Source organism: Nipponia nippon, unplaced genomic scaffold, assembly GCF_047370975.1.
Source record: "Nipponia nippon isolate SJK-2023a ecotype South Korea unplaced genomic scaffold, ASM4737097v1 scaffold_6, whole genome shotgun sequence".
NCBI classification, from domain to species: Eukaryota; Metazoa; Chordata; class Aves; order Pelecaniformes; family Threskiornithidae; genus Nipponia; species Nipponia nippon.
This window is the reverse complement of record NW_028262380.1, coordinates 81,117,702-81,144,388: the sequence shown is the minus strand read 5'-3', so window position 1 is coordinate 81,144,388 and position 26,687 is coordinate 81,117,702. Positions and strand designations below refer to the sequence as shown.

At 45.1% G+C, this 26,687-nt stretch overlaps 1 protein-coding gene across 2 annotated transcripts in view; it reads left to right on the top strand.

Annotated features, from left to right (window-relative positions):
* Positions 1-26,687, top strand: part of FRAS1 (Fraser extracellular matrix complex subunit 1) — a 171,233-nt gene that overhangs the window by 81,740 nt on the left and 62,806 nt on the right. For both annotated transcript variants that reach the window (XM_087736406.1, XM_087736405.1), the window contains 8 exons: positions 5,737-5,880; positions 7,600-7,740; positions 8,170-8,310; positions 9,195-9,368; positions 11,931-12,071; positions 14,128-14,271; positions 21,621-21,773; positions 24,624-24,770. In XM_087736406.1, the coding sequence (XP_087592532.1) occupies positions 5,737-5,880; positions 7,600-7,740; positions 8,170-8,310; positions 9,195-9,368; positions 11,931-12,071; positions 14,128-14,271; positions 21,621-21,773; positions 24,624-24,770 (1,185 nt within the window). The remainder of the gene's footprint in view (positions 1-5,736; positions 5,881-7,599; positions 7,741-8,169; positions 8,311-9,194; positions 9,369-11,930; positions 12,072-14,127; positions 14,272-21,620; positions 21,774-24,623; positions 24,771-26,687) is intronic.

Here is a 26,687-nt window from a genome sequence, read left to right as displayed (position 1 = left end):
ATACAGTTGTTTGATCTCTGCCCTGTTTTAATCTTATACCAGTGTTGTGTCCTGCCCCCGTCCCTCCGCCTGCTTCTGTAAAGTATTAAAACCATTAAGAGAAGGTAAAGTTGAGAATAAAAGGGGATAGGTTCAGTTATGTAGCAGTGTATTTAAAGATCATGGATCAGTTTGTATCAGGCTTAGAGCAGAGTGGTAGATGAAGTCTTCCTTGTCAGAAATAGGCTGTGAAAACAGTTAACCTCCCCCCCCGCCCCAGAGGCAAAGCAAAGGGAAGCAAAAGATGTCTGCCTGGTAGAACAGAAGGGCTCGAAGGACTTGCAGTGTTCAGTGGTCTCACTGCATTTTTCTAATTTAATTATTTATGTTTTCGAGATTATTCAAAAGCCTAGGCAGAACTCAAGTGTTTCTGCTTTCGTCTCCCAAAACACGAACGTTGAAATGCGTAACTTGACACTAACAGACCCAGCTCACGCTATAGCAAAGCGCTTGGATTTTTATTCACGACCTGTTGTTTTTCTCCGCTGTATCCCAGCTGCGGAGGCTTCCCTTGAGAATAAATGACTGACCATGAGTAAGCTGAGCTTGCCCCGCTCACGGTGAGGAGGGCAGGTTCGGGTTCGTGGTACCACGTAGCACAGAGTAGAACCTCTCTGTGCTTTCCTAAAGCCAAGCAGACTTCTTACTGTGTTCTTGCTGGGATGCCATTTGCGTTAGCCCAAACCTGGGAATGTTGTACCCGCATTGATGCAGATAAGAGACAGTTCGGTGAGTGGATCTTTAATTGATTCTCTGACTTCTGGTCAATCCTGAAAGAACAGAAACATCACTTTGCAGGACCTCTCATCTTCTAAAAGCCTGCGCTTGTGTCACTTCTGTATGACTCCTGCATTATACCCCTGCAACTCCTGAGTAACAGAGCAGAGAAGAAGACCCGTTGGCTCGGGAGCCACTGGAGTGCTCTTGCTTTAACCAAGAAGCGAGACCTTGGAAGTTTCATCTGTTTTAACACTGATTTTCTGGAAAGACGTGTTACTGCAGCTTAATGAATACCATCGTGTCAGCTGAGGCAGAGTAATTGCACACCCTGTTGTAACTGGAGGGTCAACTGTATTCTTTTGAACATCTTTCCTTCAGCAACAGTATCTGGTTAAGCTGCAAGGTCTTGCGTATAAGTCCAGTATCCACACTGAAGGGAGGAGGCAGTGCAAAATGGCCCCTACAAATATGAACTGAAAATAGCCAGGAAAGGTGAAAACAGTTTCCTGGCAGTGCAGTCACCTCTGTTGATTTATTTTCACACAGCCGCTTAGTTGCTGTAGGCAAAGATGTTTTAGCTGACAGTGGTTCATTGAATGCTTCCATTTTTTCCCCTGCTTTTTCAGTGGAGCTGGTGACTGGCTGTTTGGGCAAGGAGCAGCTGTTGAGTCTGGCAGCGATCCAGCGCTGAAAGAGCCAAAGCTTCTGCAGGCAGGGTGCGCGTGAGTGTGTATAAACGGGGCAGGAAGGGGTTGGGGCTGCTGTCCCATCTGCATGAACCCGAGTCCTACGTGTTGGGGGTCCATTGCTTACAACTCCAGCTGCGGTTGTACCATCCGATGGCAAACAGAGTGGAGATACTGGCTGGGATTTAGTAGCTGCTGGACTTGTGACAGAAAAAGTCCTCAAGACATGTGAAAATAAATTGCCTGATGCCTGTCGCTGCAAGCACGAGAAGTGAAGGATTGTATCTCTAGGAGCATGAATCAGGCTGTGCGTGTTTGTCATCTGGAGACCAGCAGCTGATAACTCCTGGAGGCGCTTGCCACCTCGCATACAGAAATGGCTGTGTCGGAGGAGCCCGTGGAGCCTGTTCCTGGGGAGGGCTTGCGTAGCAGAGCTAGTGATGGGAGCAGTGCATCAGAACTCAGTCTCTTGCTGCAAGCATTTTTTTTTGGTTGGCCCACCTGAGTAAACTGTTACCAATCCTGTACTTTGAGTCATTTGCACTGCTTCCAAATGCTCAATGTGGCCGTCTTGCTAAAAATCGAGTTGCATTCTTTCTCCTTTCCTTCCTTTCTTCCAAACTCTGCTACTTAGATCCTCTCCCTTTCTGTCCCAAAGAATCCATTTAGGCCTGGTCTCTGTCTAGTAGCTTGGAGTCCAGAGGATCTTTTTCATACCAGTTTGCCAAATGCACTGCAGCTTCTCAGAAGGTCTGATGGCCTCTGGCAGGTTGTATGTCATCTTTACTTCTCTCACTGTAGCCTTTCCATAGCTGAGATGCCACAGAAGTCATCCCCCATCTAGGAAGATATGCAATTTTGACACAACAGCTGCCTCACTAGAAGACTTGAAAGCTGCTGCGATACCCAGGAGTGGATTTGCAGGATCTTTGCCAAGGGCCAGTGAGAGCCAACTGGGAACTGGAGGGAGGGAGTGAATTAAGATCTTAAACTCCTCCAGCCTGCGGACTGTGCTGGTTTGTGTCGTTACGTGGCTTGAGTCTAGACATTGCAGGTTTCCCCACTAGAAGTGTGACACTGGGAGTGCTCGCAGCCCACCTTGTCTAAAACACCCTTCCTTCTTGTCTCACTCCCTTTCTTGGTGGCTGTGTTTAGAGTAACGTTTGTGGGGAGTTTCTTTTGGCAACAGAGAATGGGAGAGCGGGCTGGGCTGGCCTGTCTGCTGCTCTGTTAGCCCTACGGCCACGTCTCCATAGAAAGGCTTAAGAGAGCCAGAGCCAGAAGGGCAGGCGAGCTGGGAGGGGGGTTGTTTGCACTGCAGTTAGCTGTGGGCAAGGACGGTGGTGGTGGTGACAAAAGCCCAGCACAACAGCCGTGCGCAGGCTGTGGCAGAGAGGCAAGAAGAGCCTGGGATGTGGGTCCAGCCATGCCAAAGACCTTTCCAGCCTGGCTATTGTTTGTGGTAGACTTACCTCCAGCAAAATGTGTGGCACTGGCAGGAGGTGAAGACGTTATTTTGACCTACACAGAGGGACAGCTCGAGGCAGCTGCTTGGGAGAAGAGACTGAGGTGAGGATGTGCTCGGGAGCACTTGGCCTAGTGCAGGCAGCAAACGGTGCGTGGTGGGAGCCAAAGTACATTTGCCCAACTGACCTGGCTTTCATCAAAAGTGCATTTTTAATACAGCTGTATGCAAAGCTTCCTATTTAAAAACAGAGTCTGGAGGCCAGGCTGCCAGGAGAGAAAAGTGTCTCTTGGAAAGGAGCAGCATCTCGGGAGAGGACTTGAGAACTTTGCAAATAACTGGGTATCTTCAGATGTGTCAACATATTGAGGCAGCTTAACAGCGAGGGGGTCAAGCTGTGCGGCGGGAGGTCTGTAATTAGAGGATCCGAGTCCTGATGCCCACTCTTTCAAGTAGACGTTGAAAGTTAGAGTGAGCTCAGTGAGGAGAAAAACACTCAGGGCTGGAAGGTGAAGTGAGGACATTTCAGTACTGAGGCATTTACAGCACGAACTCGTGCTCTGCAGTTAACTTTCGAGTGTAGACGTGCCGTGAGAATTATCCAAGCTGGAATGAGATGCAGCTTTTTATCAGCAAGGGAAATTATCGACCGGAGCAGAAAAGTGTGCACAATCTTTACCTCGGGATGGGATGTTTGGTATTCATTGTGTTGTGATTCAGCCACAATTAGATGCGCTCGATAGCGGTGATGGCACTTGCCGTAGGAGCCGGGGGGAAGATCCTTTCGGGTGCAGGATGCCCAGCGTCCTTAGGAAACACTCCTCACATAGGAGTGGTCAGGAACTAGAAGAGCTACAGTGTTCTGGAGAAATCAGGAATAAAGTGGGGGGAAAAAAACGGTGCAGGAAGGTGAGAAGGGTGAAAGCAAACAGCTAGTTACAAAGCAATAGAAGAAGATGAGGAAAGGGAAAATAAACGAAGGTAGAAGTGTGGAGAAGGAGCATCTGGAAGGTCAAAGGACCCTGTGCTGGGCATGAACTCAAAAGTCCCGTGTCTTGGCCCCCTAAAAATTCTCTTTTCTAACCCCATGCACCTCACGTCACATCTGTGTTTCAGTTCCCTATGTATGAGGTGGAGACTTCCCTGCCTTAGGGCGCGGTGAGATCCACTAAGATGGGATGTTTAGCTTATGCTGTGCAGCGTGATTCATATATAAGCACAAACATAGGTGCTCCATCTCATTAATTAACAAGCCCAAGAGCAACTACGGCCTCAAGCAGACAGAAGCAGCATAGAACCCATGCAAAACAGAAGTGAGATGGGAGTGGTGGTGATCACTGGTTTGCTGTAAACTTATTTATGGCTACCTGGATTGCAAACGCTTTTACGCTCACCTGTTATTGGGGAGCGGATGAACTGTCTCTCACTTACGGGGGTTATTTTGGCAGGAGGGTGTTTGCTTTTGTCACTGTTTTGTATGTCAGTGTGCTCTTAGTTATGTGGATGAGCTGCTGCTGTGTCCACTGGTTCCTGCGTTACACTCGCAGATGAGTTTCTCTTGGGTGGCTGCAGCTTTAGATGTGTTTGTGGGTACGGGGCAAATGTCAAAAAGTTGTGTTTTCTCCCGCCTGCCGTGGTCTGGGAGCACAAGCATGTACCTGCCTTATTGTGCAATAATAAATGTAAGAACATCTTCGGAACATATTTGGGTGTAATCGAGAAAAAAATCAAGTAGGTAAAAGAACGGTAGTTTGCACAGTTCCTGCAAGCACTGGTAGCACAGGATTTAACATGAGTCTGCGTCACAGACTTCATAAACGGTAACCGCAGCGGGCTGATTTCTCCCGCAGCCGAACTTGTACATTTTCGAATGAGGTGGCTTGTTCAACAGCTGTTTTGGGAGGCAGAATTGATCTCCGTACAGTTATTAGTTTAATTGTAAGACATCATCTGCTCTGCCTGTGTGTTCCTGTTCTCAGATGCCACAGAGAGGGCATTTATACTGCCCGCATTGCAGGAATGTGATATACTTCAGGAGTATCTGAAACATTACTGTGTCCCAGCCATGATACGTGGCTCACCCGGAGAGAAAAGTAGCTGGTATCTCAGCTCAGTGAGGGAATGCCCCTTCTCTTCGGCCGGCAATGTCAAGGAAAAGATGTGCAGTACCTGCTGTACCGGACCCGGGGCGCACTGCCCACCTTTCCCCAGGAATTATTCAATCTGAGCACGTGAGGCTTTCTGCCCTGCCCGACCAGATCGGCCACCAGCCAGAAGTCAGTTCCTTTTGCACTGGTGCAGAGTCCTGGAAGGGCAGAAGTTGTTTCTAGAAGTAGGCTGTCTTGGTTTTAATTTTGCAGGATCTTGATTGCAGCCCTGCAGTCTAATTCTGTGTTTGTACACATGGAGCTGGGGTAGTCTCAGCAGTCACTGCAGGTCTGCTTTTTAAGTAGCGGGTGATGGGATCTCTTCCCGTTTCCCTTTGTGCTTGTACAGCCCCTAGCACCAGGACGAACAGGACTTAACCGTGTTACCAACACTCCTCCTAGTCTGATTACAGCTACGGAAACTGCTGTGATGTATACTGCATGTCATATTGTGTGTACAAAGTGAAGCTGTAAATTGTACCCCTAAGATGTCCTGGATGAAAGATACATAAGAAGAGCAGTGGTTTTTGGTTTTCTTTTCCTTTTCTGAAGCAGTGAATGCCTGTGAATTTAAGGAACAAAACTGCAAAAAAAAAAAGTGATTTACTGCAAACTCTTCATTTTAACGAGATGATTGGCAGTGGATTGTTTGTTAATCCTGCACCTTTCTTTCCTCCAGCTTGTCACGAGTCCTGTTCCTCATGCTGGGGTGCTGCTGAGAACAATTGTTTGTCCTGCAAAGACACATCGCGCGTGCTAAAAGCGGGGCTCTGCGTGGCCAGCTGTGGACAGGGGTTTTATACAAAAGATGGAGTCTGCACTGGTAAATACCTGTTTTCTTCCTCCAATTGCAAGAAGTTTGAGAACCGCTCTGCAAAAAAGGAATCAATATTTCATTTAGCTGTGCAGCAGCTGTGATTTTATTCATGCCTAAGAAGCCAGATGCACCTTGTGCATACATATCGGATGAGAAAAGCTGCTCTTTGTTCGTAAGATTATTAATTCATTTAAGCTAATCAGATGCTGAAAGGTTTAAGGTTTTTTCCCCTCAGTGAACAGCTTGAAAGCCTAACTGAGCTGTTTCTGAGAGCTTGACAAATCCATTTGTCTGCGGAAAGAGAAATGGCCTTTGCCAGCAGGTTTCTGTAAATTTGGTTATAATTCAGCATCACAGTAACTAATACCTGCAGAACAGATGAGGCTTGGGAGCTGGGACGGTTCGCTGAGAAAAGGGGAAAAGATGGCTGGAGGGAATTAAAAGACCTAAGTCAAACAGATCATGAAGGGGAAAAAAATCTCAAATAAATAAGGAATCTATAATTTGCCACAACCATTCAGGTCAAGTCTGGGTTTCTGCTGGCAGCCGCCTCCAGCTGCTTTGAAGGACTGTCCGGCATAGTCAGTAGAAATGATGTAGGAGTTGTCTGTCTTGGTGCAGGTCTGTCTAAGCCACAGCTAGCTAGAGAGGCCTTCAAACCTGGAGCATGTTGACAAAATTGTTGCCATTCTGGCCACTTCTGGATGAATTTCACTTTGACCAAGTTCCCCTTCAGTTTGGTTGATGTCTATACCAGTAAATGTTACTCACCTGTGTTTTGAAGTGTGCAGGCTTGAAATCTTACATCTGTAGCTGAAAATCATTTAAGCTCAGAAGGACATTGAACTTAGATGCAGCTTGGCCATAATTTTGATTTTTATTGCCAGTGATTTCTCAAAACTGCCTATCTGTTCCTCACAACCTCCAGGATTCAGGCCTTTCATCTTCTACCAAAAACATGCATTTTGATACCCAGCTGGAGAGCTGTAAGCTGTTTCAAAGGGAGGCTGTCTGGTGAAAAGAAACAAAAATTGATTAAGTAAAATGCTTGGCCCTTCTGAATATACAGCAGCAGTAGTGCTACTGACTTAGGGAAGCCAGAGTTTCATGGTGCTCTTAGACAACAGGTCAGTTAACTTCGGAACTGACTGCCTGGGAGGATATAGACCACAGGAATTGATAAGAAACATTATCGTGCTTGATTTTAGATGCATTTTCACACTTAACGCTTTGACTTTTGAAGAAAAGGGGGACGGGGGAAGTGCCAATTTTTTCAATTAACTTGTCCTCCGTCTTTGTACAAAGATATGTGAAGATTTATGGTTTTCATCCATGAAATTGTTCCGAATGGTGCTCCCTGTTCACAGACTGTTGGTGAATGGGAAAAATACACTACATTAGCTGGAGGGGGTTGTGTCAGGAGCGGAGGGAGAGCTGGTGTAGACCCATTTCTGGTATTTGCACTTACTCTGAGTCCTAGACAGGACACAGGTCAGTGAATACCTGTCTGCGCTCACACGTCTGCCTCTGTGAATGTCACTCCTTATTCCAGGGAAGTGCGAAAGGTTACTTGTGCTGGAGAGGAATGTTTAAAGATGCTTTTCTGACAAAGAAAGGGCAAGTCGTGGTTTGGCTTACTTTATTTTATCTATGTGGTCAGGTTGATGGCCCTGTTGTTCTTTGCTTATTGAGTGCGTTTCATTAATGAGCTGTCCTCTTCGGCAGCTTGTGACCAGTTCTGCGAAACATGCTATTCAGACCAACCCCGGTGTTTGACCTGTGCTTCAGATAAGTTGTTACATGATGGGAAATGCATTTCGGAGTGCCCGGATGGATATTTCCCAAGTGGCAATGGAAGATGTAGAGGTAAGAGGCATATTTGCATGACCTTTCCTAAGGCTCCCAAGGTGCCCTCCACATGTTGTCTTTTTTTTCCCAGGTGTTTACCTGTGGGGAGGGAATGTTAAGAGCACAGAAGTGCGAGTGGGGAGAGGGAATTTGATTTTTTTGTTTTCTTTGGTTCGCTTGTGATAGCTTGTTTTAAATAACCTCTTTGCCTTGCGAAGCATATTAAGACACGCTGAGATACATATTCAAAACACTGCTTGAGTGAGAGTTATTACTGTTAGTAGTTATTAATACACATGCACTTCTGCTCTCATTAGTTCACATAGCTGAATATCATGCCAGCTGGGAGTTTTCATTGTTGGCTGGAGGAGGCTGTAGTCAGCAACACCACTCACAAGGGGAAAAAACTGGGATATCTCAGTTCTGCGTGCTCTCTTTCTTTATCAGCTTGTCATGATTCGTGCTCCACATGTGAAGGACCTCTGGCCACTCACTGCACCTCCTGTTCCTTTCCTCTGGCATTGCGCCGGGGCCAGTGCCTGCAGGGCTGCGGAGAGGGTTTTTACCAGGATCACGACGTCTGCAAGGGTAAGCTGTGAACTTGGAGTAAGTTCCCCAGCTGCTGCAAACTAGCGTATCTATATTGGCTTTTGTCGGACTGCGCTCGGAGTACCCAGCTACAATGCTGATCCTTTGTGCTGAACTGGTCAATGAGTAATTCCTGTGTTTGCCTGCTGATTGTTTTCTGCTTTGAGAAAAATCAAATTTTCTCAAACACTTTCTGTATTCACACTCTCAGGATTTAGTGATCTTGGGAACCTTTTTTCCCTCTATGCTGTTGAAATAAAGGTACATTGCTTCCAAGTTTTTCTTCACATGAGTTAAGAGGTGGATGAAATTCTACACACGCCTACTAGATAGTCACTAAGACTGAGGTCGCTTTTGCAGCACTGGAAAACCTGAAAATTTGGAAGGTGAATTTATGCTTCCTACGAGCCCTTCAGACTGTCATTTCTTGCTGTCTCTCCTAGTGAGATTGTGTTCGGCATTGCAGTTCCAGAAATTAAAGGAAAATTGACTGCCTGTGGCACAATACTGCAGTTTTTTCCCAACATTATTTGTTCATCGACTTTATTGAAGAAAAGAGCTGTTATTTGGGGGTGGGGGGAAAGATGTCAAAGTATTTTTCTAGAATCCCTGTTCCATTATAGAAAATACAGCACCCTGTCTGTTCGTGGAACAGATTTCTTAGCTTGTGAGTTGCTGCAAAGTGTATGCTCTTTGCTAGCTCTTTGAGTACCTGACTCTACAGCAATGCAAAACGGGAAAGAGGGATGAACAAGAGGGTCCAAACCAGTGTTTTCTCCCCTTTCTTTTTCACATTTATGCCCGCGTTGTTGGGCCTTGTCCTTCCCTCTGAGAAAGCTGTCCTCGGAGCTGCGGCTCTGACTGCTCTCTTGACCTGTGCACAGGTTGCCACCCATCCTGCCGCACCTGCGTCGGCCCGGGGGCCTCTCGTTGCCTGCAGTGCCGGGTGCCAGAGGACATACTGCAGCCTCACCAGCCCACGGAAGGAGCTGTACATGGCCGTTGCCTCTCTCACTGCCAAGCCCGGTTCTACGTGGATAGCACGGGAGTCTGCAGACGTGAGTAGAGCATGGGAACAGCTGTTCAAAGCCTTCAGCACAGGGCTGCGCTGGATTTTAGGCGTTCAGGGTGATCTTGTACCATCTTCGATTCTTACGTGCTTTGAGCTGCTGTGTTTGCCTTGTGACAGTCACGAATGTTTAAACTCCGTAACTTTCAGAATGGCATATACTAGTACTTCTGAAGGAAAATTTAATTTACATACAATTTGTGACTGAAGAATTCAGGTACTTTTTTTAAAACGACTGTGTTCAAGTCTGCACAGCTTAGCTTTCGTTTCATTGATGTCGAGAATGTGATTTTTATCACTGACTTGTTTTGAAGCAGGATCAATCCTTAAATCCTTTTCAGAAAAGACTGAGCTGTCTCCTTTTAGCCCTTGGAGCAGGTCAAGACATCCCACAGCAGTCTTTTCTTTAGAGGACGCTCTTCTGATACGTGCCCCGCAGCAACACGTCCCATCACTGCTCCTGAAATACCGAGTAGGAAGCATTTCCATGAAGGCTAGAGTTCGGAAAAGAGGCTAACGTGGTGTACATTGGGGATATATGTGGTTTCCCACCGCTTTGACAGAAAACTGTTGTGGACTTTACTGGGTGGATCAGGAAGCCAGTCTGTCTGGCTGTGCAGAGCTTGTGGCAGCTGGTGTGGATGTCTGTACAGCAAGCATATTGCAATATCTTTAAAATAATGCAGGGAGAAGCAGGCTGAGAGGTCAGACTGAACGTCTTGTGCCAACACAGCCCACCCTAAGCCGAAGGAGAAATGATACTTTCAGAAATGGCAGTGATTTTCCTGTGTGGAAAAAGCAGTCGTAGCGACAGTGACTACAGCGCTTAAGTAAAGTAATAGTAATAACAATAGCAACAATGCTAGCGATGGCTGTTTCTTTCTGTTGAAAAACCATTTTCTAAAAGTGGACATAATTTTAAATCCATTTTTTTTGATCTTATCTTTTCATCTCAACCTGATGGAAAGAGTCTGTACAAGCTCATTTTTTTGCATTAGGGGATCTTAAAAAAGGAAGAAGTGGCTTTTTTTTTTTTTTTGGTGGAATGATTCTGTCTTTAACAGCGACCTACACAGACCATAAAGCGTCCAGTGCTTTGGACTTGTTCCTGAAGGCATTAGTGTAGAGCCTCCAATCCACACAGTGGCCGTTCCTTGGCAAGTAATGGGTTTTCTTGGCTGAGTCCAGCTTATGGTATGGAAACTGAGTGAAGAAATCCATATACCACTGCCTGAAATGGGTGAACAGACCTGTACAAACAGGCCTGAGCAGAGTTTAGTGACAGTGCTGAATTATGTCATTGGGCAAGAATGCCGGCACAGCCCTTCAGGTTATTAGCTCTGCTGTATTAGCAATGGCATTAGAATAGTAGTTTGATTTATTGCAGAAGGGTGTGAAGATTCAAGATCTCAAGCTTTGAGCTACCCCTGTAAAATACTCATGCAAAGTTTGTAGATGCGCTTTTTTGAAAAAGTAAACCCACAGTAGATGTGTACCATGCCTACAGTATCTGTGCAGAACAGAAGCGCGTTCGTATGTAGGTTAAAATGCTGGTTTTGGAGGTTTTTCTTGTGTGGTTGTGAATTTCTCACCAAACCACAGAAGTATCTCTATCTATATTTTCCTAATGCTTGAGATTTCCCTGATGAAACTGTAGGATTCTCTCCGATACAATTTGAGTCACTTGAGCCAAAGATAGTCCTGGAGACGTTGCATTTGTGATGAGGATCCCTGACTTCTCTCTCTGGCTCTCTGGCAGACAGCTAAGTGTACTTGTATAAATCATTCCATTCCATTTCTTTTCTTCTCTCCAGCCCTGTGTCTGTCTTGTCTCCCTAGAGGGCAAGAAGTCTCTCTTTGTGTTCAACAGAGACTCACACTGTGGAACCTGTGGCCTCGAGTTACTGCTCTAATAAATACTAGGTTTTTAACTAATGAGTTTATATATTTATTTAATCAGATTACTTAGTTTAAGATGGCTTATTTTAGGCTCAGTACCTGTAAAGGTGAAGAAGTCTAACTTTTTAACTGGACTCTTTCCATTCTTGCTCATCCTTGTAATGAGCGTTCACTTCGCTAGCTGTAAAGTCAGGTGGCCAGCCCACCTCTCTAGATATTTGCTCTTGCTGCTCCAGCAAGATGATAACCATGCAGTGAAGCTGGATAGAAAATCCTTCCCGGAGTCACTGTAGGGTGATAGCGAAAGATGACTGCAGAATCTGGTAAGTTTGCAGAACCCCAGAGCTCTTACAGGGAGGAGAATGGTATTGCACGGCGTTGTGCATCTCAGCTTGCCGTTTCAGTAGTGAACTGTGTGCAAAGAAAGATTAAATATGCAGCTATCTGTGGTTGCTCCTGATCTGCAAGAAGCATGCTATACAGCCTTTGTACTCCTGCCCTTTCTACCTTTCACAAGCAGAGAATCCTACAAAGGAAACACCTCCCTGTCGTCACTGGGGAGAAAGCAGTCTAGCCATACTCTAGGACAGTAACAGCCAAGATAAGCTAGAACTAACTTGACTCTGTCTTCTTGTTTTTCCCTTCCCTGCAGAGTGCCACTCCTCCTGCGCAGGCTGCGTGGGGAACACTTCTCAGGACTGCACGGCTTGTCTGTCTTCCCACGTCCTGCTCGAAGGCAGATGCCTCTCTGAGTGCCCGGAGGGGCTGTTCAGCCACCAAGATCGCTGCTCCTGTGAGTGCGTAGTGCAGGCACCTGCAGCTTATGCTGCTGAATTTCATTGCATGCACATTTTGTAATGCATTTCTCAATGTAATTAGAGATGCTGTCAGATTTATATGAGGCTATTTAAGTATTTTCAGGGGAGAATAGGGTAGTCCAATTTCAGGAAATGGAATCTCCTCCTAATGGGAGAGAGGCGTACACATTGAATCATAAATCATAATCAATTTTGCTCCTCTGGACTGTTTCCCTGAAGATACTTTGCGTTTCATTTCAGTAGGCTTGGATGATGTTCTTAGCCAGCACGTTGTGGCAGAAGAGGTCTTTACTGGACAACACTGAAGCATGGGCTCCTTTTATTAGGCTAGATAAGCATATCATCCATATGAACTAGCTTTATTTTTAATCTGCTGCTGGCTGCAGGGCTGGGTTTAGAAGGAAGGAATTCTGCAGATACAGGAGAAAAGCTGTTACATCTATGACTGTTCCTGATCAGTAGTGGGGACAGCGTTATTTGTTTGGGTCTCAGCCTCGCCCACCAGTCAGCAAGTGGCCTTCGTTCAGCTTGTTTGATCTCATGTTTGACTGTGGCTACTGACCTTGCGAATGACTGCAACAATTAAATCCTGTTTGCCACTTGCAGAAAACGGTGGCCTTTGGGGTATGCCGTTCATTATGAGCTGCTAAGTACAATGGGTGAGGAAATGCAGGCCTTTGAAATCTGATTAGTCCCTTCAAGGTCGTCTGAAAGTTGTCTGTTGTTTTATAATAGATTCATTGGGTCAGGCATCTGTGTATCTCTTCTGGCAGTAGGAGAAATTTACTGGTCGCTTCCCTGCGAGGCCTCAAGTTTAGAGAGAGAAACCTCTTCTAAAGTCCGTTGCTCTATTTATTCAATTTATTCATCCAAGGAACAAGTCTATAAATATCTTTATTTGGCAGGCCATTGTAAAGATTCATCAATTTTGAGGTTCTGCTCTGCCACCTTAGAGCTGAGGTAACTGCTGAATGCTGCATTATGCAGTTTCAGGCTTATGTAAATGTCTTAGAAACGGAATTTCAGTGTCAGGAAAGAGGCATCTTTCTGTATGCTGCCAGCTTAGATCTCTTGCAGTTTTTGAACCGCAAAGATCAGTTAATATAGGTGTGTCTAGAAAATTGATTCTTCTTTTTGAACACTGGATTCATGGGCATGGTTGCTGAGAAGGTGGTGGGACATGATGCGTTAGGTCTTAAACACTGGAGCCTTATGCTGTGGCAGCTGCGAAACGCCCAGCTCCCGTGTGGGGAGTGAGCAATTGTATGTAGCCTGGGGGAGTCCTGAGGTGGGAGATTTTTGAAGTCGTGTGCTTTTATTCATAGAAGAGCTTTAAAAGTAGTTTTTAGGATTTTTTTTTTACCGATCATTAGCCATAGTATTTTTATCTTCCTCAGATCTGTAGCATGGAAATCATGGAAATCTGGCATCTGTCTTTAAAGGTGGAAGGATACAAAAGCAATCTGAGTGAAATATTTTTGAGCAATCTTAACCGCTTTCCCTGCAATCTTTTTGTTGAGCTCTTAGCAGACAGAGTAGCTAACGAGCTGGCATGGCATTCAGGTTTGAGAGGTTTCGGTTTGGGAGGGCTTTGTGCAGAAACCATTCCTGGATTTTCCACTCCTGAATATCAAACTCATGTCACTATGATGTTCATACAGTCCCAAGATGTTTAATATATCGCCCCTGTGCATCCCACTCTCCTTCTTATGTGCATGAGCATATGCTGGAGGGAGGAATAAGAGAGCCAATCTCTTTATATTTTATATTTTGTATAGATCTATACCGTGATTAATGCAGAGAACATACCGCATTTTAAAATGGACAACTCATTTCTCATCTCGTTTATTCAAAACAAGGATGTAAGAGCCTTCCAAACCACAACTCTGCAGTCGCTGATGCTAAAAATGATCATTTTATGCCCACATTTTGTTGGAGTAAATGATTATTATAGGGGCTGGCTTTCTGGGGAGGGGAGAGTCTAAGTTGGACTATACCAAGAGCATAACAAGTGTTGATTTTCTTATCCAGCTTGTCATCCATCCTGCAAGACATGCCGTGGCCCTTCTGATTTGGAGTGCTTAACCTGCCATCCCCATGCGACTCTAGCTAGTGGAAAGTGCAGGACGAGCTGCAAGGAAGAGCAGTATCTCAACCTGGTGGGATATTGTGTGGGTAAGTAAGAGGAGATGGCATGGGTCATACAGTGCAGCGATCTTTCTGTGGCATTAACCAGCTACTTGAGCACACACCACGAAGAAATCAGAATGCCTGTTATGAGTAAAATGTCACACAGATGAAAACACCATGAGGACATTCTCCAGCGTGCGTACTATATAGCAAAGCTGCTTACCACTCCTGCTGTGCGTATCTTCACTAGAGCAGCGTGAAGTCAATTACAAATTGTGTAAGGCAGGTGGTAGGGAGACAAGGCTCTCCTTTGCCCAGCTTGCTGCGGCACGGTTTGGTGTGAAGACTTGAGGTCACATATACTGACCAGTATGTCCGGGAATCCTCAGAGCATTCGTATACGTATTAATATCGTCATGAGCGTGCTTTTAACAATAGGATGGGCTGCAGCTCTGCTCTGCAGAAAGGCCGAGCGCTTGTCTGCGTCTCCCTCTGGTCTGGGCTTTACAGTATACGGCCTGTCACTGTAGAGCCAAGCCTGGGGGACCCAGAGCCAGGAAATCTGCTTAAGTCCTGCACAGAGCTTCAGTAAAGTGAGTTAAGGAAACATTTGTGATTCAGAGAAGCAGTTTATGGGGCCCTAAAGAAAAATTGGCACAGCTAGCATCACTGTGTGCATTTTTGGGAGGTAATAGGATTTCTGTATAGGGATTAGACTTTGTGGGAGCTCGGTGCCTGCACTTAAGCCTATCATCAGAAGCCACTGATTGCATTTTTCTGTTTAAAAAGAAAAATCGCTTTTAATCCATCACGCAGACATGTATAAACATATCCTGGGAACTGCTCCAACAGTTTCTGAGCTTTATCAAGCCATTTTTTCTTTATCAGAAAAAGATACGGTGTGTGAGGCTTAATCTAGGCTGAACAGTTCCAAACAAGATAAGGAATCCTAAGAAAAGGGAAAAATGCACTAGACGGAATAAATATATCCATGGAGAGGCTATTGTTCTCAATTTAGTATAGATGATCCCCCTTCACAGAGACTTCGTTTTGTTTACATACATGTGTGGTTGGGTTTTTTTTATGAAAGACTTGTTTCTTTGCTCTCCACAGCTTCATTTTATGAACCATTTCTTCCTGTTCCTTTTAAACCACGGTTATTGTTTTGTCTGCAGAGACAAAGGCGGGGGGGGGCGGGGGGGGGGGGAACAAAGTATCTGAGGAGTAGAAAAATATCCTAAAAGTATCGTAGGGCTCCTTAGGTATACAAGAAATCAGGTTGGGGAATCAAGATGTTTCATACAGTCAAGTAATTACAATATGGAAATAATTCAGCATTTCAGTGTAAAGAGCTGTCTCTGCCCTGTAAAATTTCAGGGGCTACGACGATACCTATTAATGTCCTGTCACGTCATAGCTCTATCCACTTTATTTCTTCCACCTTATTTTCACATTACTTTGCATTATGCTTCCTATGAAAAAAGGCCTGTGGAAATGCAGTCTTCCAGCTTTAAATTTCACTGGAAAAGCTTAGTACCATTTACCATAAACCAGGATTCTTTCTGAGGAGGGTTTACTCTGCTGCTTGCTGCGTGCTATGTGCTTTAATTATCCCTTTTAGACTGCTGTTACCTGTAAGTTTGGCGACGTGTCATGGAGCAATACGCGTGCTCCCCAAATCCCAGGTGATTAGGTAGACGTCACAGTGCCTGGCAGTAATGAGGGGCAGAAATTGGAAGCGATGGGCTCGCGCAGGCGATGTGGAGGGCAAGGTTTGACCTCCTGATGCGCTACGCTGACAGTGATGAATCATCTGCAAAGAACCTTGCCTGGCTTTCTGGGCTCCAAAGCAATTGCGGTCTGGCGATGCGTCCTTTCCTTGCAAACTGAGAAGCTTTATTTCGAAGCCCTGTAGGTCACGAACGTGGTCCGCTGGAGACTTGTCTTCTCAAAGTAGAAACTTGTTTTCAAGGCTTGTTTTACAGTGCCTGGCATCACTGAGTGTCAGTCGTGTTTGGATCTGTGCCCCCAAAAGAGGAGAGAAGGCTTTCCAGGTGCAGCATAGTAACAGCACAAGGAGATGCCTTTCCTCCTCCCAGCTCTGACCTTAGTCTTGCTGTGTGACTCGCTTGTGTCAGTCCTGCCTTCGAGAGGCCAGCACAGATATTCCTTGTAACATAGGAACCCTTAATGTTCATGTGGTCTTGCACATAGATGCATTGATGTCTGTCTGAAGTTTTGAAAATCCTTGTAGAGGAGCTTGTTGCCTTTACAAAAAAGTGGTGCTTTGGTCTCGGATCCGCAGCCTGAAGTGTGTTGCTCTTTGTGCCAAGTTTATGTCTGATGTTTAAGCAAAGGATGTGTGTTGCCAGTTCTGCTAGAGATAGAGCGCTCCACATCCAGGTTGTTAAACTTCACTCATTCTTCTCATTCAGCACTGATTGAAGTGCTAAATTTGCCCTTGCAAGTTATTAATTACCAGTTAAAGAGCAGCTGTCCTGTAAAAGAGAACATTAAAACCCCTGACACTTGCATAATATATGATTTGCATCAGAATCTAACAAAGCTTTTCCCTTTGCTTCCCAAAGCAATAATTTTTTACAATTATCTTCCCATTTATCTCTTAATTCCCGACCCTCCAGGCAGAACTGTGTTACGACTTATAGGGACTGCTGTGCATTATAGCCACCTGTCATACTTTATGGACCTGCAGGGGAAAATCTTTCATACGGGATGCAGAAAACCAACTGTCACTTGAAACCACTACCTGGGAATTAATGTTGTTATTGTACATGTTACCTGAATGAGGACTGGAACATTTGCCTTGTTAATAGAAAAAAAAAAAAAGATGTTGTTTTCAGCAGTTTATCAAATAAGCATTTCACCTGTAAGCAGAAGAAAGACAAAGTGGCCTCACATTTCAAAAGATCAACGAGTTTCTAAGCTCTGGTTTGGGCACACTGAATTTGTGTCAGTCTTCCTTGGGAATGCTCAATTTATGAATTTTATTTTATAGCTAAAGCGTATGGCCAGGAATGTGGTTTTGGCTTTAGCAGTCTCTTGTTGAGTCTCAGGTCTTCTGTGTTTTTTGTTTTCCCAGTTTGAAAACACTCTTTGATTTCTCTCTCCCTCTTATCCAAGACACCTTCAGCTTCAGGAAACGTTGCAGTCACCAGTCTAAAAAATAGCACCGTCGCTAAAACTGTTGTCCTGCTCTTTTCTGATTTGAATAAATCATATGCCTGTCTTGAGGCTGCCTTGTTGATCTTTTCCTGACTCAGTAGAAGGGCAATTAGAAAAATGCAGAGGGACTGTGCAGTGGCCAAAGGAAGGAGTTCACAGGCTGAGCTCTACTGGGTGCTCAGCTGAGGCGTAAAAGGATGCAGAGGACCTGCCTACCAGAATTCGTAGCAGGGGCGGCTGGTGTGAAATGAAAATCAAAACACCCACTGGTACAGTATCCCCCAAGGTCCTATCTTAACTTCCAACCGCATCTTCCTTGAAAGGGAACTCCCAATCCCCGCGTTCAGCTGCTCAGGCCCTTGCTTTCTTAGGCTGTATGCAGTTGTGAAAATGTTCAAAGATAAACCAGAAGAGCTGACTCAGGAGGATGCCTGTAACAAGCCTTTCTGCCTTGCTCTTAAAATTCCGGAAGGGACACTAAGACAACAAGAAATACATTCAGCTCCTTGTAAAATAAATGAGCTGTTGCCGTACTCTTAGAGAGACATTGATATCATCACAAAGAGTTTCTCTGAGCAGAGCAAGAGGGAAACTGGGGGCTTTGTTCCACTTTCTCGCTGACATGCAACCTACTACAGAAATTTAACAGCGGAGCTGCCAGAGGACAAAAATGGAAGGTCGTTTCCCTACTTTGGTCTGGGCTCATTTGTGCTGGGCACCATCCAGCTGGATTTCCCACCTTTCGCTGCCTGGAGAAGCTCCCACCCTTTTCAGAAGATGCAGGCAGATCCCTGCAAACGTGGTCGCACTTCACCAGGAGTTCACCTCGTTTGTGACAGATTCCCTTTTAGGTCTTTTAAAGGAGAGGGAAAATAAAAAAACCTTCCAACAACCAAATCAAACCAAAAATCCCGGTCAGTGCTAGGTGTCCTTCTGCATCAACCATACTGATTTCCTTTCTGGATTTACTGTAATGTGCTAGAGAACGTTTGCACGCTGACTTGCCTGTAAATTGCACGGTGATTTAAGTACTGATTTAAAGTAGTACTCTGTTGTAAACTTTGTACCTTACCTTAGAGTATAGTACGAAAGTTGCATCAGGAAATTTTTTTCTCAGGAGCCCTTAAGAGGGGAGGTGTATTTAAACAACACAAGTGGTTGATTGCTTGGCAGATGGTGGAACTGAGAGGTAGAAATGCCTCTGGTTTCCTTTATGAGCATTCACAAACACTTCAGAGAGAATTTTTTCTCCCCAAACAGCCTTCTCTGTCTTGACAGGCAAGGGAACAGTATATCATAGATACTTTCCATATAGGAAGGGCACTATTTTCTTTGTTATCTTCGCTTGCGAAGAGAACACTAAAGAGGGTGTGGAAGTAAAGTAACTGGAAATGGAAATCTGTGTAAGTAATTATATTATACTTTACAATGAAAGGCGCTTTATAGGAAGATCAGTGATAGGTAAGGTGGGGTTTTTTTTGCATAGACATGAATTGACAAGGAGGAAATTAGAGCCAGCTGAAAGGGTAGCAGGAAAAAGTTGTGTTTGGACGGTGGGAGGCAAGTCAGTAGTCTCAAAAAGATGAGTAGGGAGGCTTTGGGACTACGAGCAAGGTGGTGACTTGCTGCCCTGAAGAATCCAGTTTGGAATCTGGAAGAAGTCTAAGAGAATTAAGTAACTGCGTTGCACTGACCTGCAACAAACACGGGCTGTGAAGCCTCCGAAAGCCCAAAGCCTGCAGGCACTAACTGGCCTGCTGGCTGAGCTGGAGTGAGGATTGACGGGGAGAAGGCAGAAGCAGCAAACAAATGCGGCTGTGTGGTATTATTGAGAAGCATAAAGAAAACACTCCACTTCTGTTAGTCCTCCCTTCAAAGGGAGCCTGCTGTGAAAAACTGAAATAATCTTTTCCAAAACAAAGCGCTTCAGTTCTTCCTGTACTCTCTCACTAGATCCCCAGTGTCCCTCAAATTCACCATGAGCGTCAGTTCTGGTTTTGTATTTGGCGTTGCGTGCTCTTTGATCTCCAGGCTTGCAAAGGAACGAGGGATTGATGGGGCTGATTTATCCTGAAACAGTAGCTGAGAAAAAGAACTTCCAATACACAGGAGCAATCATAGAGGCTGTAAAGAGAAAACTGTACTGCAACAGCACCTAGTTTTGTAGATACTTAGCTTTTTAAGTGTTAGTTTGGGAGAGTCTAGCTATTTACAGTAGATACTGGTTATTTGGGCACCCTTAGTTTTCTCTGTCTCATTTTTTGCTCTGTTTATGGAACTTACTGACTGTACACAAGTGTCTCTTTTGTTCTTGGTCACTAAAAAACTGTTGCTGGGTTTGGTTACTTACTGCATCTAGCCAAACTCTCTGTTACAGACCAGTGGCTCGAGCAAGAGATTAAATTGGAGGAGTGTTACTTTAACAATAAGGGGGGTAGACATATTGCCAGGTGGAAGCATGAGAAACTAATTGGATTTATGTTCATTTTATTGAATATAAGTGCATAAAACTCTTCCCGCCGCCTTCAGCTCTGTGGATACAAATACCATATGCCGCTCAGGGCCTTTTGGGTGATATCTTAGTCCTTGATCTCTATGGTGAGCTGTGCGTGATCCTTCAGTGAGGCTACAGATAGACGGCAGGTCTTCCCACGCTGATGTCAGCACAGGTTTGGGATCTTTGGCTGTGAAGATTTATGGGATGATGCCTTGGGTATTGAGTTATTCTCCTGTGCAGTCAGAAGCTGCAGTACCATAACCCCTGTAACCCCTCTAAGGAGGTTTTGAGGTTTGTCACTGAGTTTGGGAGCATCACCTCATGTGCTGCTTTTCTTTTCTTACCTCTGTCGTGACAGTGATGGACTGAGAACCTACAGGGTCACTATCTTAAGCATGATCTTCCTTCTTGCTCACCTTTACCTCCCCTCTGGCTATTAATTTCTCATCTGCAAGGTTGGAAGTGTGGGGTAGAAACTGTGGGGCAGGTTATATACCGTGTAAATTCAGGAGGTGAAAGAGGCAGCTGCTTTAAGGACCTTGAATCCCTGGACGCAGTCAAAATTGCATTCATTTCCGAGCTGCACCTATGCTTTTCCACCAGCGTTTGGTAAGAATCATCTATGTATCGTACAGGAGAAGTCAGGCTAGGGTTAGACTCCGGTCACTATTACGTTCTTGCAGGTATGGATGCAGAATTCCCCTGGACTTCTGTGTGAGCCTGTCTTCAGCTTGTAAAACTAGATTGCCTGACAATCTGTAGTAATGCTGTCACGAAGGACAAAAGATTGAACCTTCAGTAGAAATCTGACAAGAGGCCAGGTACTGAAATCAAGCCTCGTTATTACATTTCTTTCAAGACAGTCATCATTTCCTTTATAATTTTCTGAATTACCATAATAAGGATTAATTTGGCTTCCAGGTTGCCTTACACTGCACTGTTGTGCATACAAAAGGCTTGTTGTAAAACCTTTTGAAGCGCCCAAGTTCAGGCAGAGGTCAGGAGACACGAGCTTGTGTGCTGCTGGGGAAAAATGAAAAAAGGAAAAGGTTTTGAGGCACTGTCATGCAACTCTAAATGCCACTCTTGGCTTGGCTTTGAGGTCTGCAGTGGCCTCTTCAGGGTACGGATGTCTCATTTGTGTGGGAAAATCTGAACAGTGAGAACTATGGGAGAAGGTCACACAGCTGCACAGGTTGTGCTCTTTGTTTTTCAACCGTGGCAGCAGAGGAAGGTGAATGCCTACAGCTGCCGGTGTAGCTTATTAAAGATAAACCCGTAGGTAGAAGCACCTAAAATCAGAGAAAGGTTTGGGGAAAGCGAAGAGCTTTGAACTGGCTTTGTACAAAGCTTTCCCAAGCTCACTTAAGGATGGGAAAGGGGATGCTTGAATGGGGCAGGAGAGATACGGAGAATGTGGTTGCTGAGGAAAAGCGAAAACGTTGTGATGCTCAGGAAGAGCACAAGATGGGGATGAGGGCAAGAGGAAAGGAATGCTCCTTGAATGCGGTAATTTCTGGACAGCTCTCTTGCAGACATCTGGAAGTGCAGCGTTTAGCACCTGATCCCAGCCCTTGCGCACCAGATAGCGGAAAGGGGCTCTGAAAGTTACATCCCTAATGTCTTTCTTGAGTTCTCAGCAGTGTGTTTTCCCTTAGCAATTCTGTTTTGTCCATCTGTGATCACAATATCTGTTATTCCCTACTTTCTTTAGACTGCCACCCTTTGTGCCGTCAGTGTGTGGCCAACCTGCGGGACACCGGCAGCATCTGTCTGAAGTGCCAGAACACCCGTCACTTGCTCCTGGGGGATCGCTGCATTCCTGACTGTCCTGTCGGATACTATGCAGAGAACGGTGCCTGCAAAAGTGAGTAGTCCCTACAGATGCCTCAAGTAGCCGTAAGGGACCGCCTGGATCCTTGCGAGATGTTCCATGAAATGGTTTCTATTTAGTAGAGAAGCTTTGTCCAGCAGGCAGGACACTGCAGCGGGAGCTGGGGGTGTCCTGGCTAATAACTCTGCCAGCTGGCTGGGAGCGCTCTCTCCTCGCTGCCCGTAACCTGCATCTGCTTTCAGACTGTGACTTCTTTGAGGCAGACAGGGCTGTACTGTCCTGAGGACATGCTGAGGCTGCTGGGACCTAGCCCACTGTTACAATACAATTGATAAGTGTAATGAGTACCAGACAGCAGTATGCTTGTGAGGAGGAGGTGAAGGTGAGGTTTTCTCTCTGGTAAATCCCATCTCTCAAAGGTGGTGGCACAGAGAATAGGATGACAGTACACTGTGTTCCGTGTAGGGTAGCTACCCTGAGATCACTCCTAGGAAGAGGTGGGCTTCTTAAGGCACAATAAAGGGTAACTTCAAACAGAGACTTTTCGTATGCCCGTCACCAAGTCTCCAATTTGTCGGGTACCAGCACAGTTCTGGGATGCTGGTGCTTGAAAATATTTTCTGGGTATGTGCTTCGAAGGGCCATGCAACTTCTGCTCACAGAAGGCAGAACTCTTGCTGGTAGCAACTTCTCAGGACGTTTTGCAACCTGAGATGGAACATCGTCCTAGCTGAGGTCTATCATTGAGACTTGCCTTGCGGCAGTAATGGGCCAAAAGGCAATCATTCGTAGCAGCTTCTAAAACAAAAAGCCAATTTCATTCAGCCTTTTAGGCTGGCACGACAGATGCAGCGCTTCAGCTGCGTGGGTGAAGCTGCACTGATAGCACATTTTATTCTCTAAGCCTTCTGTGCCTTCACCTATCCCTAGATCTCATCCAGTTTTTGTTGTTGATGTGGTCTCATATTCCGATCATTGTCTAAGCAGTTTTCTATTTCTTGGAGTCTTAGAAGGAAGTAGGTTGCTTTTCTTGTTATGTGGCTGACAGACGTGTTAAAGCCCAACGCGTCTTATGGTGAGCAAAGGGTATTGCAGTTTATTTTAAGAGAAAGAAATGAAGACAAGAAATTCTGCACATTAGAATTAAGATGCAGATGCTCCCTTTGCAGGAAGTGGCATTTCCTCATCCAGTCTAACAACCGATGGTTAATGTTCCAGAGCTTCTCTCAAACACTCTGGGAGCTGTGTGTTTATTTACCCGTTTTTGAGAAATGAAATCTCAGAGACAAACGAAATATACCCTGTGTCATTTAATTTGAAAGACCCCTGAGAGAGATATTTTGCCTGTCTGGAAATTTAAGCCTCAGGATAACATTTCTTCCCTTTGGTATAAAGGTTTCATTTAAAAGAAGTTTTGCGTTATTCAGACTGTGTCAAAGCTCATATTACATTTTGTGCTAGCTTTTAAGGTCTCCAGCACAGCGTAATGCAGTCGCTCCTCTGATTTCTTTCCCCACTTTCACTCATGATTAATTTGGCCTGATAGGTGTAATGATTGCATCTATCTTTAGGTAAAGGCCTATCAAAAAATAAAACAGACTAGTAGTTTTGTGAGTATGTACCCCCTTTGGAGAAATTAATAGGATACGTTGGCCTCATCCACTGTGCTATTTTAAATCTCTTCAGTCAGACTAAGAAGCACAAGAACTGGGAGAAAAGGGATGGAGAGGAAACAGGGAAAGAAAACAAGGGGTGGCATAAAAATCTGTCTTCAAAAATGCAGGGAAAGAAAAAGATAGTAATGTACTTCCTTACTCAAGGCAGTCAGTGGGATTGCTGGTTATGAAGAATTGCAGAAGGATCTTGTAAGACTGAGGGTCTGGGCAGTAAAGCAAGGGATGGGAATTTGGTATAGGCAGATGTAATGATGCACACAGCGACAGCCGGTTCTAACCTCCCATACGGAATGATGGCATCCTTGCCGTGAGCTTGAAGTAACGATCAATCAGCCTGTGAAAATGGCATCCCAGTGTTCAGCAACGTTGAAAAAGCAAATCAAATGTTAGGCGCTAGTACAAAAGTAAAGGGGAATGGAAGAATTCATTCTGTCTGAAGGAGCTGGGTGCTGCGAGCAGTTCTGCCCGTCTCAAAAGGGAAGGGCAGCAGGACTGAATGTGGGGAACGAAGGGCTTCTGCACAGTGAGCAACTCAGTAGACCACAGTGCTTCAACCTGAAAAACAGGAGACCTTAGGAGGGAGGAAATATGATGGAGGCCTACAGGGTCGTGAGTGAAACGGAGGGAGGGCGCATAGAGATTGACTGTTCTCTGTCAGTGTTGCTTCTTGGAACAGGTAGCAGCTGTGCAGCTCCTGTGAAGGGACGGATGTAAATCTTCAGGGAGGTGTGGAGCTGTCAGAAAAGCACTAGATGGTTCCTAAATAGACAAAGCGCATCGGGCGCAAGAGGATCTGGCCTGAAACTAGTTGAGAGAAAGCACGAGAGGGAGGTACTGCTACATGCTTGCCTCTTTTCTGATAGACAGGTCTTGGCCAGTTCCTGTAGGGTTGTTCTTAAGGAGAAGGAAGAGTTGAAGAGAAGAGGAATGGGTAAAAAGAGAGAGAAAGGGGAGAAGGGGAGAGAGCTAGCGTGCATGGCACAGAGAGCCCAAATCAAGCCATTTAATCCGTCTGTCACAAGGTGGGTTGGTTATGTTTCTGCTCCTGAGGGCTGTGCACCACCTAAGGGCTCAGACTTAGTGGGAACTTCTGGTGCTCTCTGTCACCACGCTCAGTCTCTGAGAGTGCTTCTGCTGAAGCTTGTGAAACTTCCTCGAAGATCTACTTTTCCTTGAACAGAAACACTTGTTCTTGCTGTCCCTGCAGGGTGTCACCGCTCATGCAAAACCTGCACCGGCGGGGGTCCTTTTTCCTGCTCTTCCTGCAAAACCAACCTGGTTCTCTCCCACACCAGCATGTGTGTGCCAGTCTGTTCCCCGGGATACTACAGGGATGACAGGCAGACCTGCAGACGTGAGTGTCTCTCTCCAATCCATCCTCTCCTTTCCACAATGTTTTCACCGACATGTCCTTTCTTGTTCCTTCGCTTACTGTTCCTCATGCCAGGAAAAGAAAGATGTCAAGTGCCTAAAAATTCAATGTGAGTTGACAGAGGTGATTAGCTGCCTTAGAAACACAGCCTACAGCATGGTTTAAATTTGAACACAGTTGCACTTTTGTTATCGACTTGAAAGACAGGAGACTTTGGGTCCCGTAGTAAAAACCTCCAGGAGAATTTGTGTAGCCTTCCTTGTTAAGTTGTCTAGGCGGTACGTAGAGAAGTGGCCAAAAGTCCTGGTGGATTCGGGGCTTTGTGAAAATTTGACAAGTTTAGACCAGTTTTAATCAATTCTTACAAGGCAAACGCCGTCCCCACTGCACTACCTGCCAGTACCTGCCATGGAAGCTGTATCAAGACTGTAGCATTTATGCTACGTTTTTCCACATCTACCTCAGTAGAAACAAGGTACAACTTTGCGGGCACAGCCCCAACTGACTTCAACTGTGATATTTTTACCTCCTAATGATCTGATGCAATTGATCTGGTGTTAACTCCTGCTATAACCTCGTGGCCTCTCTTTTCCTTTATTATTCTATGTTCGCTCTGGCCCTGAAATAGCCAATTGGGTTATTCCTCGCATAATTACTGGGCTTGATGTTCCAAAATGCCAAATTATATGGCCCAGAGACATAAAAAATATGAAAAAAACCCTGCTTGAATTGACCCACTCTAATACACACCCCTAAAAATGAGCGAGCGCTTAAGTGGTTTGGTTGCTGTGAACCTGAACACTCAGATTTGTTAAGTCCTGCATTACCCTGATATAAATTATCCTGATTTATGATAAAATAACTCTGTTGCACTGCACTGAGTATAGCTATCAGTGTCATCCTACCTCGACCCAATTTGTTTGCTGATGAGGTCCTATAGGAGGAAGCTGATACGGTTGTCAGCTTTACTTGCCTTTTGTTGAAATATATGGTTCTCCGGAAACTATTTTTTCCATCTTATCAGCAGAAGTGGAGACACCTTGCATAAGTTCAAGGAAATAGGTGGAAGACTTTGTACCATTCTTCCGTTGACAGAAAAAAAGGCTATTCAGTAATAATGAAAAAAGGAATGTAATAAAAAAGATTAATAAAAAAAGGAATCGTGGGATTCTCACTGTCCTGGCTAGTTTCCTACAAGCTCTACCAGATATTCACTGTTCTCTCCTACAGTACGGATTCTCTTATCGCTAACTACACCAGACTACCTCCCTTCCTAATTAAAATGCCCTTTTCTAGTGAAAACTTTCCTATCGATAACTCCTCCCTCAGGACACCACGGTAGAAGTGGAGTGTTCCTGAGGACTGTACCCTTCCTGAATTTGGTTCGGTAGCTCAAATGCAAATAGATTTTTGCAAGCAAATTCAACTACTCTAATCTCCTTATTGCAAATGGCTTTTGAAGAAGTGTACGTAATCCTTGTGGCAGGAGGCTCAAGGCGAAGTCTGTTGGTGCACTGGATTTTTGTCATTCCAAGTGTCACTTGTGCCTTCTCAAGTGAAGTACTGCTGATAAGCCACGTAGATATAAACTATCCCGGGCTGCTGGAAAACTACCACTTACAGGTAATGAAAATTGTTTAAATGGAGGTTGGCTGTTAGGCTGAGAAAATTTGGTCTCTCTTCAGCGTTTATTTTAGTCGCGTTGCACTTTTGAGGAACTCAGGTTTGGAATGAAGTTCAGAGAGATGCTGAGTGCATGTATGGACTCTCGGAGATATTTTTAAACTGAACGACACTGGCCAAGAAACAGTGCAAGGCTTAACAAGTTCTTCATGAGTTTAAAAATGCAGATATGGAGTCATGCTGATAAAACAAGCAGACAGCATTGCTTTCAAATAC